This window comes from Dromaius novaehollandiae, chromosome 2 (assembly GCF_036370855.1).
Source record: "Dromaius novaehollandiae isolate bDroNov1 chromosome 2, bDroNov1.hap1, whole genome shotgun sequence".
Classification (NCBI taxonomy): Eukaryota; Metazoa; Chordata; class Aves; order Casuariiformes; family Dromaiidae; genus Dromaius; species Dromaius novaehollandiae.
In genome coordinates this window covers 124,801,920-124,814,502 of record NC_088099.1, presented here as the reverse complement: position 1 = coordinate 124,814,502, position 12,583 = coordinate 124,801,920, and the positions used below count along the sequence as shown (strand labels likewise).

At 38.1% G+C, this 12,583-nt stretch overlaps 1 protein-coding gene across 4 annotated transcripts in view; it reads right to left on the bottom strand.

The window, feature by feature from the left end:
• Positions 1 to 172: 172 nt before the first annotated feature.
• Positions 173 to 12,583, bottom strand: part of ZNF704 (zinc finger protein 704) — a 90,484-nt gene continuing 78,073 nt past the window's right edge. For all 4 annotated transcript variants that reach the window (XM_064507365.1, XM_064507366.1, XM_026100678.2 and 1 more), the window contains exons 7-9: positions 8,606 to 8,710; positions 2,577 to 2,671; positions 173 to 773 (exon numbers count right to left, since the gene is read on the bottom strand). In XM_064507365.1, the coding sequence (XP_064363435.1) occupies positions 662 to 773; positions 2,577 to 2,671; positions 8,606 to 8,710 (312 nt within the window). In that variant the 3' untranslated portion in view covers positions 173 to 661. The remainder of the gene's footprint in view (positions 774 to 2,576; positions 2,672 to 8,605; positions 8,711 to 12,583) is intronic.

Genomic DNA, 12,583 nt, shown 5'->3' with positions numbered 1-12,583 from the left:
TTGCATGTCCTTCTTGCAAATTCAGACTTTTCTCCTATAAACAAACAAACAAAAATCCAACTCCTCCCCACATCCCCCTTCCAAAAATATTATATAACCATGATCATTCATATTAGGAGAATTATTTAGCAGGCTCCAGTCTTGGTACAGCTTTTGTTGAGTAAACTGTAGCTTATATGACTTTAAAGTGTTTATTAGAAAGCTTTCAAAAAAAAATCTTCGTTCCGGGAAAAGAAAAATTGTTCAGCTTAGCTAATACAGACGTTCACAACACAGAGATTGAAATGGTTAAAAATGATCCTAAGGAGCAAGTAGCTTATAGAGTTAGCAAAAAATTAACTTTTTCTTTTCCTTTACAGAAATACACTAATAGCTGCTCTGGTTTCAATACTTAGTAAGTCAGAATTTTGTTGCATGTTCTTGGTTTTGTTTATTGTTTTTTTGCTCTATTGCTCCACACAGGTTTTGATTAGTGCTTCTCCTTGGCTACAAGTGCTTCACTTTGAAATACAAAGCTCTTCAAAAAAAAAAATTTTTTTTTTTTTAAAAAACAAACACCACATCACTGGAGGGAAAATGGGAAGTGATACATTACAGCTGCAGCAATCTGGTTCTGCTGCTGTCCTCCCCCATCCCCAAATCCTCTGCATAATTCCAATCGTTAGTCGATGAACCTTTGGCAGGCCTTCTTCCACCGGCAGGCAGTACACCACATATCTCTGTTCTCCATCCCATAGACTTTCCGACATTTTTTCCCCTCCCCTCTAGGCTTCCTGTCAGAGAGAAAGGGAAGCTTGTTAACAAAATGTTTTGGTAGCTTTATCACCCTAAGATCAGGACAGCAAGCTAAACAGAGTGCAGAATGGAGGGAACCTCCAGGGTTTCAAAGGGATTTTTGTTTGTTTTCAAGAAGGTGATGAAGCAAACGGACACACGGCTGTGATCCCACAGCTCTGAGGGGTCAGTCTTTCCCTTCGCCCTGCTTCTGCAGGCTCTGTGGCAGCTGCTGGACCTGTTCCTCTGTTCCAAGGCTTATCCCAATAATATACAATCCTTACTTCAGCCAGTGACTAAACCTTATATAGATATAACCTTACTTTAGCCACATCAATGCCAAGGCATAATGGATAAACACAACTATTTTGCAACGCAGTCCAAGTCACGTCAGACAAAAGTTCTCTTTGCTTTAGAGCTGTGGTACAAATTCATGGCTCTAAGCAGCAAAACTCTCTCATACAGATTACTGTCTCATACAGCAGCTATACAAAGGAGAGGAAAAGCTACTAACTCTTAAGTTTATAAGTCCTTACTGCATGGTTTACTTTGAGCTTAGCTGTAAACAGACTGGAAAAAAACCTAGGTGATTAGAAACAAGTTTTAACCCTTGCCCTCAGCTGCAACATATTCATGTGTGTTCCTTCTCTTTTACCTCCAAAGTCCGGAAGGCAGGGAGTATTTGCTTTTAAAGCTATATGATTGTCAGGTAGTCCATCTTATAACAAATACTTAAAGTTCACAAGAAAACTTTAAAAAATGGTCAAAGTAACTGTTAAAATGGTATTTTTCTATTCGACATGTAGCCAACCAGCCAACTTGCTGAGGAGCAGAGCTGCAAGGAGTGACCAATGCTCCTAACAGTAGTGCCAAAGTTAGTCCTGGCATCTTTTAAATCAAGAGTACAGACAGAATTGTTCCATATCTGTATTAAATACTGCACAGCACAAAGAGGAATCACCTGGTGATTACTCTATTGCATACATAAGCATGTTGTGGTTACTGTACATTCATTAATGGGCACAATCCATGAACTGGGAAGATTCCAGCTTCAGTTTGTAGCACATGCAATGATCTGAGTGATGAAGAAACTGAGAAATGTTAAATTTTCCTTTTTCTCTTTGGTCACTTTTTAGGGTACAGTTCCTTCAAGGATTGTGAGAAATTAAGAGTTTCTTTACTATAAGAAACTCAGCATTAAAATTAGATTTTTGAACATAATTTTTTGAACACAGTATTTTTTTAAAGCAGACTCTGGTCAAACATTGGTTATCTTTAATAGAACTGAAAGTAGCCTATATCCAGGAAGACAAGGCACAAAGGCTTTTACCTAATTTGTTGTAAAATATGTTTTTATAATCTAATTGAAGTCAAATACCATCCTGCGTTAGTGGTGATGAACACACAAGACAGCTCAGTCTCCCAGGGAAAAAACAAAGCTATGTAATGAAGTTCAGACTAGAACAGTAGATCTGAATAACATCAGTTTATGGGGAAATTTAGATCTGCACCTGAACTCCAGGTTTTTCTGGAATAGGTCCTGTGATTTTTCTTCATAGCCTGCCTTTCGTATTTCTCAACAATTCATTCTTCCCCAGATCTTTAGCTTTGATGGTAATGAAAAGGAAAACAGGTCTAGAATGCTTATTCTGAAGCATTCTGGTAAGAAACTGCCTGACAACTGGAATCACAGCTGGTGTTGTGGTTCTTCTGGTTCTCTGGCCACCGACACCTTATTAAATAAATATAACCTCTAAGTTTTGAAGCTGCTGGTCTGTCAGCAGGAGCTAATGGTCCCATACCTCAAGCCAAATGCTACTCTAGGCGGTGATGAAAGAGCTGTGTGGGACTGTTTCTGCTCTCCACTCCCTGCAGGACGACTATGAGTTGGTGAGACCTGTCAATACAGACAAAAAAGCTGCTTATGAAGTACATACAGGTATGAATGCAATATAAACACACTTTTAATTCTTTGGCAATGAAGATTCTGCTGGTTATCATAGGTAAACAGATTTTTTCCCAGCAAATGCAATTTATGATGCATGGTGGCAAAGATATCCAGGGGAGGTTATTATATAACATACAAACATAAATAAGGTGGGAGTCTATTTAGAAATATGTCCTTTTAGCATTAGGTATATTATACTAGTTCCTTCTCATTTCTTTGAACTTTCAATCATCCAAATAGAGCAAACTAGAATACAGAGCAGCATTATTTCAGTTTTTGGGAAATACAGAAAATGCATGCATTCATTCCTTCTAAGAACTCTGAATAGTTCTTACTAAAATTTGTTCCAATTTAAGCACAGAAAATAGCTGAAAAACGAAACACCAGCCTGTGCTACAAGATCAGTACCAATAACTCCCTATGAAATAAAGGGATTTCACATGCGGCTAGAGTCTGTGACTTGGTACTCTTTATGGATGTAATCAGCCTTGGAGAGGGAGGTTGCTATATGGCATTTTTAATGCATCCCTCAAGGTTTTAATGAGAGTGTAAGATGGTCCTTCTGATCAAAGCTGCCAACAAGATGTACTGAATAGTTCCCTTTTTTCTGCATTCAAAACCTTCTGTCCTTTTTTCCTCTTCCATGAATGTTCCTGAATGAACAGGGTAGTTTGCTCCTCTAAAATTTTCCAAATAAACTTGCTAGAGGAGCTTGAGGGGTAGGCAACATAACTGAAGTGGTAACATAGCATAAAGCTTGGCCTTAAATAATTCCTGAATTATTTGCTGCTAGGGGCTTATTTTGTTCCTGGGTGAAGGCCATAACCACTTAACAACTAAAACACAGGACAAAAATTATATTTAAGAACACTATTTTCCTGACATATACAGAATGTAGCAAACTTTGGGCACTTGGTGCATGGAAGAGACACTGTGCACTGCAGCCAGTAATAGCAGATACTGTCGTAGTTCCTTGTATAACTATTACTTTTCACTCCTGCCCTTCTGAAGTCCTATAATATCTTCCTGGAAGAAGTGGAACTAAACTGACTTGAAGACAGTTATTAAATGTGTTTTGAGCTTAAGTATCTACTTTATAGGTACTCCACAGTAAAAAAAAAAATCTAATTAATATTTTTAACAGCAGGCACACTATCAACTTCTACTATCAGCTGGTAACTACAGAAGCATCTGATTTGGCTGCATGTGCAGCTCACAGGAATAACACTCCGCACAAGTTCAGACCGTTACTGACATAATATTTTATGTCTCCAAAGTTGAAACAAATTTCCTCTTTCTCTGCCTTATTCTCATTTTATACATCCACAGACCACACTAGCTCCTTTTGTCCTATCATTCCTCAATACTGAGAGCAGCTTGCTGTCTACTACAACTCCCAGATCCTCTGCAGTCTTTGCTTTTAAGGTCAGTGCCCCCCTAGATGCCAGGGATTATCCAAATTCCCTTTTTTCATAAGTACAATCTTGCATTTTGCACAATTAAAACACCCGACCTGAAAAGGGCCTAACTTAACAAATAGAGTACAATGAGATATGATTATCCTGTGTTTCAGTCAATCCTTCAGTCATTCAGAAAACAGATCAGTGGTAACTTTATATTTTTACTTCCAGATCAGTTATGAAAATACTTAAAAGCATCAGCCCTGCTATGAAGGTGATGCTGCCTCAGTGAAGAAGATTCTCAGTTAACTACTGCTTTTCCAGGTCTGATTGCTAGATCTTAATTTGCTGAGTATGTGCTCTGTTGGCACTACATATTTTTATTTGAAATATCTACTGCCTTACAAAATCTACATGTTAGACTTGTGCAGCTGCCTTTATCCACCAAACCTGTAATATCCTTAAAGACTGGTATAAGGTTTGTTTGACAAATCGTGCTTTACATAAAAACATGCTGATTGACATTATTTTTCTATCCTTTATCAACTGCTTCTCTTGTTTTACTAAAGAATGATAGAAACATAGAAGATAAAATGTTTCCTCATTTTAATACTGGCAAAACAATAATACTTTTCTAGTCTTTGGCATTTACTACAGACTTCACAGTTTTTTAGTAATTACTAGCAACTAGAGATCTCAGTCAAATCTGCTATGGCTCTTAAACATTTTAAACCTCACAAAATTTGGGTATCTATCACTACTACCTGATATTCAACATATTCCTCAGTTATCATTGAACGAGAAAGTACTGCCATGGCTTCCCATGGTATTATCCTGATTGCTTCCACACACAGAATAGAATTGAGCAGTAATTGCAATATGTAGATTGTCTCCCCTCACATACTCCAGGGAGAGTTTCTACACTCTGGTTACCATGGATTGACATATCAAGACAGCTAGACTGCACTGAATTTGACCTTTAGTGTATTTTAAGGTACTTTGCAGCAGGTCTAAACATACCAGTTGACTATATTCCTTTGTATGCTACACTAAGGTCATATTAAGAGGAGGGCCTTAGAATTCAATCCTTGCCCTTGGTGGCTTTTCACATTTGCAGTGCTGTCTATGCAAGGAATTAATGTGAAATGATACGTTTTTTAAAATTGAAGACTTAAAGGTTTCAGTTATGGTTCCTAGGGCTACTGTAGTTACAGAGATTTGTGACCTATAAACATCAGATAATAAAACGCAAAAGATTTTCTCCTGTTCAACCTTTTTAGGTTTCATGAACAGCCAGATAAGCATCAATACTACACAGCAGAGATCATGCTGCAGTGCAAGACGAATTTTATCTTACACTAATAAAAAAGACTGTATGGTCGGCCAGTCCTCCAGTATTAAGTGATACAGACTCCACTGCTGTTCATCCCACTAGAATGACTTGCATAATTTCATTCAGCTTCCTCATACGTGCCTATCACAGAACAGCTGAGGTTGGAAGGGACTTTTGGAGATCATCTAGTCCAGCCCCCTTGCTCAAGCAGTCATGACAGCAGGCTGCTGTGCCTTGTTTTCAGATTGTTCATTTTCAAGTGGTAGCGCAAACATGAACTTGTCCCTTTCTGCTCCATGTGGAGAACCATATCGAGCATTGATTCTTAGCTGTGCCAACAGTCAACCTTCTCTTGTACCTGCAAAGCTATCTTGGAAAAAGGGTAGGACAAGGTGTAAATTCCCAAAGTAGGTGGGAAATAAGTTATGCATGGCTCAGAGCATAAAGTTAAGAACTCTGAAGGTACCCCTAACTTTCCTCCTTGATAACTAAAGACTTTCAGATAAACATCTAAGATTACATGCTGTGAATATCTCTGAGATATCTGACTGATATGGTTTCTAATCTAATCTAATCTAGGCCGATTGATATTCAATCTGTTACTGATTGATTCCTGCTTAGGTACTGCATGTTCTGAGGAGCTTAGGGACTGCTGAGAAGTACATGTAACATTCACAAAGGCATTTATGTGCTGCCCTGCTAAAGACTGCCCAGAAATGAGGACTTAATGGAATTCATAATGAGTGCCTGAACACCCATATTCCTCAGACAGCAAGTGTCATCACAGTTCAGTGTCTGCAGTAATGAATGGCGAGACACCTAAGGTCACCTGAGTGTCAAAAAATCCAAAAGACGAATGTTGCAAGCAGTAATGGCTTAGACTTGCTCTCCGAAGTTCCCTTTGTTGGTACAGCCATGCATCCAATCTCAGGGAATACATACACAAAGAATCTCATACTTTGTCCTCAGGGCATGAGTTTATAGTGTGCTGCCTCTTTGTACAGGCTGGCCTTAAATAAACCTCCTGTGAGAAGAAGAAGGTGGTCCACCATACCAGTACAGCTTCCCTACAGTAGAGAAGTTATTGCACTCAATGTAAGGGTGGGAACCGACAGTGCCTTGGTTTTACAATGCAGTATCTAATTTACTTTGAAACTGGAGAGATGTAACATGCATTTAATGTACGATGATTTAATATCACTTTGCATTTACACCCTCACTTACTGCACATAATTTCCCATTGCAGGCAAGCCTTTGTAATTCTTAAATGACTTTACAGATGACAGAATAGTGAAATGTGTGAGAACTTTGAAGGTGGTTTTTTTTTTTTTGGCTGAACAGCCTTATAAATGCTGTTGGACACAGATATAAAAACAGCTTATATGGCTCCCTGAGCTGTCTGGGATAGCTAATTCTGCTGTCATCACTGCTTTCCAGATTTTCATATTGGGATTATTTTTAAATTGTATTTAAATCATTGGCATCTTCATATAATTCTTGGAAAGCAATTTGGCCTTTCTTAAATTCTTTAGAGAACTCTCAATTCTATAGCCACAGATCAATGTTACTGCTTGAACAAATAAACTCAACACATACATGTCTAATCTTGTCCTCTTCAGTGTCTGATTTACAATGTTACTAATTGCATTTTTAGATTCCCAACACTACTGGCATCAACTTCTGCTTCTCCACAAAAGGAGTCAGTTTCATAATTACTCTGTATCAACCTCATTGTTGTGAAATCAACTTCTCGAGGAAGTGTATGGATGGAGTGCTCTGTCAAGGCGCCCTTGTTCAAATTGCTGCCAGCATGATGTCTCACTGTTAGTTGTTCCTTGATGGAATTTAATAAATATTCATTGGCAGAGTGCAGTGTAATTGATCCAGCCACTTTCATTTTTTATCAGCCCGGCAGGATACCACAGACTCTGCAGGGAATCTCCAAGATTTGCCAAAGGTTGACAGTAAGAAGCTTTGGAGATTCACTTGGTGAAGAAAAGAGAGGGAAATAGTATCTGTTATCACCATGTCTAATATTCACTGTCAGAAGAAAAAAAAGCTGTATGGTTCTTTGGAAGAGTAATGTGCCTTATGTAACACACTGTAAAAATTCATAAAGTGTAATTTTAAATGAAATGCTATGATATCAAGCACTTTTATAGCTAGAGAACAATCACTGATATGCTGAAAAATGTTTTCCAATGAAAAATTAGGATATATTCTATGCATATTTATTTCTATTTATTATACACAAGATTTTCCACTACTGAAAAGTAATGATTTATATTCATCATTAGCATCTACCATACAATTAACTTAATCTCTTTGAACTCCTTAGAGAAGTTTTTAACTCCCCTTACCTTATCCACAGTTATATTGTTTTATTATGTTTAGGATTACTGTAAGTCTGTGCTTAAGTGAACATCCCATTTCTGCAGTTCTGTTCATGAAATTAGGCCTTGTACACTAGTTTTTCTGAAGAAAGGGCCAAGATTAACCTTACATTTAATACTTCATTCAAAAGCTGTCAAACTGCAATATCTGCAATATGCAGCACTATCAAAATGCAGTATGTATTAAATGCATATCTTCTGTATAAAAGTACAGAAATTTCTGCTGTCAACAGAGGCTTCATGTATGCAGCCTACTGGAACCAGACTTAGTGTTTCATTTTATTTTTACTTTCCGTTGCCTTTCAAACATACTTTGTTTTCAGAGTTCATACAGAGTTGGATACCAGCTTGATCCCAATTAGCCTGTTAGTATAACCATCTTCTTGCTGATTTTTCATTTAGTTTTATGAGTAATCCTTTAGTGGCACAACAAACAGGCGTGCAGTGTCAGGCTCTGCATCTACCAGAATGTTCTTTTGTAAGCATATAGCTTTAAAAATACATATATAGATCCAATTCTTTGCTTGCACACACTGATGTAAAAAAAAAACAAAAAAAAGAAGTAACTATACTGAGTTCAAGACACCAGCAAAAGAGTGTTAAAATCAGTCATGCAGGCAAACTGGAGCATATAGTTAATCTGTTTATCTTCCGTACGTGTTATATCAACTTTACATCTATCATGAGACAATTACTGTGAAACAAAACAAAAAAAAGTTCTAAAAACTTTTTTTCTTTTTATTTGTCTTTCACTTACTGGAATGCCGGTGAAGGTAACTGGAGGCGACTGCCAAGAGATGCTAAAGCTACTGCCATTAGGAGTGAATTTTGTTGACCCTGGAATGTTCACTGGAGGAGTGGCCTGTTCAAAAAGAAAATATTATTCCAGTAAAAAGAACCATGCCTCTTCCAAAGCATTTCAAAGGATCTTTCACTCCTTGAAACTGTGAATCTACAAGAGACCTTCAGAGGTGAAAAATAACTTCACAGTGTTGGTAGTGATGAGCATTCTGCCCTGTTCCTGAGCAGGATAATCATGGATGAGGCGGTAATAAAAGAACATCTTTATATATCATTATTCTTAAACACTTGTTTAGAGACAGACCATAAATCTCCTGAGAATCCGTGCAAAACCTTTAAAATATGATAAAAAATATGAACTCAAACACCACATACAAAAAACCTCTTAAAAAAAAAAAAGGTAGGTAGCAGAAAAAAATATTACAAATGATCTTTTGCTCCACAATGACAAACAAGGAAGCTCATGGCAGCTGGTTTAACCAACTAAAGATTGGATGGAGAGGGTTTAGGGTTTGGGGACAACAGGTTTAACAATCAACAAGGTTTGACCAATTTCCATTTCTCAGATAAATACACTTTTAAAATATCCTAATTAAAACAGCCTTCCCTAATAAAAACAAGGAGCTAAAATCATCCTTGGGATACAATAGTAGCTCTTAAAAGACCAAGCTAAAGCAAATATTTGAAAACCATTATGGGCCTCAGAACTCTTATTTTCTTTCCATCTAGGTTGTAATATGAAGCTCAGATCGTTAGGTATCTTTCATCTTATGTCTTCCCTAAGCTTTCTCACTGGGCTCTGAACCCTCTGCATTCTTTCTTTTCTTTCTCAGCACATCTTTCAGAATTTTTTTTTATTTAATGCAGTCAGGAAATTCATAACTTTGCACTTACCCTACTTAGCAGGAGTGTGAGCAGCCACCACGAACATGGGCTTCCTTTGACTCTTATGAGTCAAGCTCTCACCACAGAAAACACTTCTTGGTTTAAATTTACAGTGAACTTGCTCTTAAAAATGAGCTTTCCTTCCATCTCTCTGTTGTCTGTGCCTTACCATAACACAATACCTTTATTTAAGAACTGTTTGTTTTTGAGGCTGCTCAAGTTGTCTCACTGCTTCACAGAATAGACTGCTTCCTTGAACAGCCACACAGAGAAGGAGTGATGCAAACTACAATCTGATAGTCCCCATTAAAGATAATCTTCAGGGTGAACAAGTGCTGAAGCAATCCCCTGGAGTCTCTCCAAGGAAAAGAAACAAAGACCACTGAATGACTCTGTCCACTGCAGTTAGGCTCTACATGTTGTTGAGCCTGCAGACAGCTCTGGGAGAATCAATACAGACACATGACCTTCTCGAGGAAGCAAATGTCCACCGAGTTCCCTAAAATACCAAAGCCTCACTGAAAGGCATCAAGAAAAAATTGGCAACTCCAGATGGTACCAGCAGCGCTTTATCACAACTCTCTATAAATGGGATTCAGTGAATGACCATGGCATTCCTGCCAGAAACAGCTCATGGCAGCTTGGTGGAAAGTGGGCAGTGCTTCTGTTCAGCATCCCACTGGGATTTTAGTTCAAAGCCAGGGTCAACATGGCTATGTCCTCAAGCATTTTAGTGAGACCTGCAAGGGAAATCCTAAATGCTGAAAGAGGCTACCTACAGTTAATCTGTAGCGAAATTTAACAGGTACAGACACTAGTTTCAAAATAAAATGCAAAGTATGAAAAGTTTAAAATGAGTTTAATTTGCCACTGCCTGAAATGCCACAGTGTTTAACTTTTTTATAGTGCCTAAATATCTAAATCTAAATATCTAGAAAGCTTCATCTAATTTCCAGTCTACATATATTCATGGACATTTGATAATTATTTGTTCATGCGCCAACATTACCCTTTATAAGAAATAGCATATGCTTGTCCTTTTTTCTCCCTCCTTCTCATGTTTGTCCTCTCACTGTCTTCACAGATAGCAATGCTATCCCCTGCTATCCCTTATTTTGTCTTGATTGTTCCAGCATAATCTTTCTTTGGTTTTCCTCCATTGCAGTTCATTTCATTTGCTATACTTATCACAATTTCTTCAAATTATTCACCTAAATCTCCCCTTATCCATACAACTTCATCAGACAAACAAGCCAGGACTTGTTTGATCACCTCCCCTTTATTCCTTTCTTACTACAGGTATTATATTTGCCATTTTCCAATCATATTGGAAACTCAAGTTAACAGATTTGTGACCCAGCCTTGGCTTTCACATATTTTTTTCTCTTTTAACAGGAATTCTGGGGTGGACATTATCCAGTCTCCCTTATCTAAGTTCTGTAAATTTTGAATTTTGCCTCCACTCCCATTGAAGTAACTTCCACTTTCATACTGCCATATGGGAGATTGTCTTTATCACTATGCTCCCATTAAATACTTTGTTTTAGTTTTGATACAAATTATATTTTTATTAGAAGTAAAAAAAAAAGTTTTCAAATTTTGTATATGGCTTGCTCCACCAAGCAAACTGAATGAAAGATAGTGGTATTAAAGGTGCTGATGTCATCTTCCCTTCTTTTCTCTTTCACACAACAGATTAGTCTTAAGAATGCTTAAATGCTGTATGTGAAAGCTGAATTTAATTTCTCCCCTTTCTGGCGAGAGCTGAAACTCTGCCTTCGCTCCCAAAGAGCGCTTTTCTTGTGGGGCTAGAGGGTTTCTGGCAAAGGCTTCCACTGACCTCCACAGAAGCTGTTCCATTTTGTGAGGAAAATCTAAACGTTAACTGGAGCAAGGACCCATGTCTCCCACTACCAACATGAAGGTCTTACACAGTATGCACAGTCACTCCTCTCTGATTAAATGTAATGACATAGGGCTCAAACACATGTAGTCTCGTATTATGGGATACCTCAGTTCAAATCCATTTCAAGCAGCTGAAACATTTGAATTGGGATTTCCTTAATCAAGTGCTTTACTCAAAGGCTGAAGAAAAAAAAATGGAAAGGGCTGGCACTTCCTTCCTCTGCTCTGTGAAAAATGATTGAGTGTCCAAATTCCAGGGAAGAGTTTCAAGCCTGTGAATCTGAAATGAAGTGAGACACTTCCCAGCAGCCTAGAGCTGGTGCCTTGCTCTCTGACAGGCAGAGCACAAAGACTTTCTCCCTTGATCAGCCCCCAGGTTGGTATGCTACCTGTTGCAGTTCCCATTAGTGGTGCTAAACTCCAGCCATGCCCTCTGCAGTGCCTGGGAGTTTAAAACAAGCCTGTGAATTCTATGTCCTCGTAATAGGTCTATTTCAGATGTACAACAAAAATGTTTAATGTATGCAATGCTGAATATGAAAGTTATTGCATCTGATAAATTTTAGGAGAGTTCGTTTCTCTGGTGCATGAGCAGGTCATGGACCACACTACTTCAAAGCCTCTACTTTTCTCATATGGTATCCAGACCAGAGTATGTCAGATTTTAATGCACTTTTACAATTAATGCTTTCTGTCTGAACTTTGCTCGGAAATTTTTGGAACAGCACCTTGGTTCTGACTGGCTTTTTGCCATTTGTAAAGAATTACCTCTAAGAGTAGGAGGATACCTTGTATGCTTTTTCATTTTTCCTGCTCTACTTCACATATACAAACTGACATCTTACACTGTACAAATAATGGAAATTAATTGTTCCTGGCATCCCTTGGGAATTTTCCTACAGACAGCTCCAGTACAAGTGGGGCTGAAAGTAAAACTCTGGAAAGGATTCAGCTGACTGAATGTGGGTGTTTACAACACAGGAGACTGCATCTGAGCTTGTCACCCTGGGCTTTTCCTATAGTCAGTGGAGAATTAACTGATATAGTCAGGGGAATATACACTGCGACTCTTTTCAACCTGAAGTAAGCTCCAGTGTGTGGTTGGAAAAATAGCACCCCAAAGTCCATTGGCTATGGTGGGAGC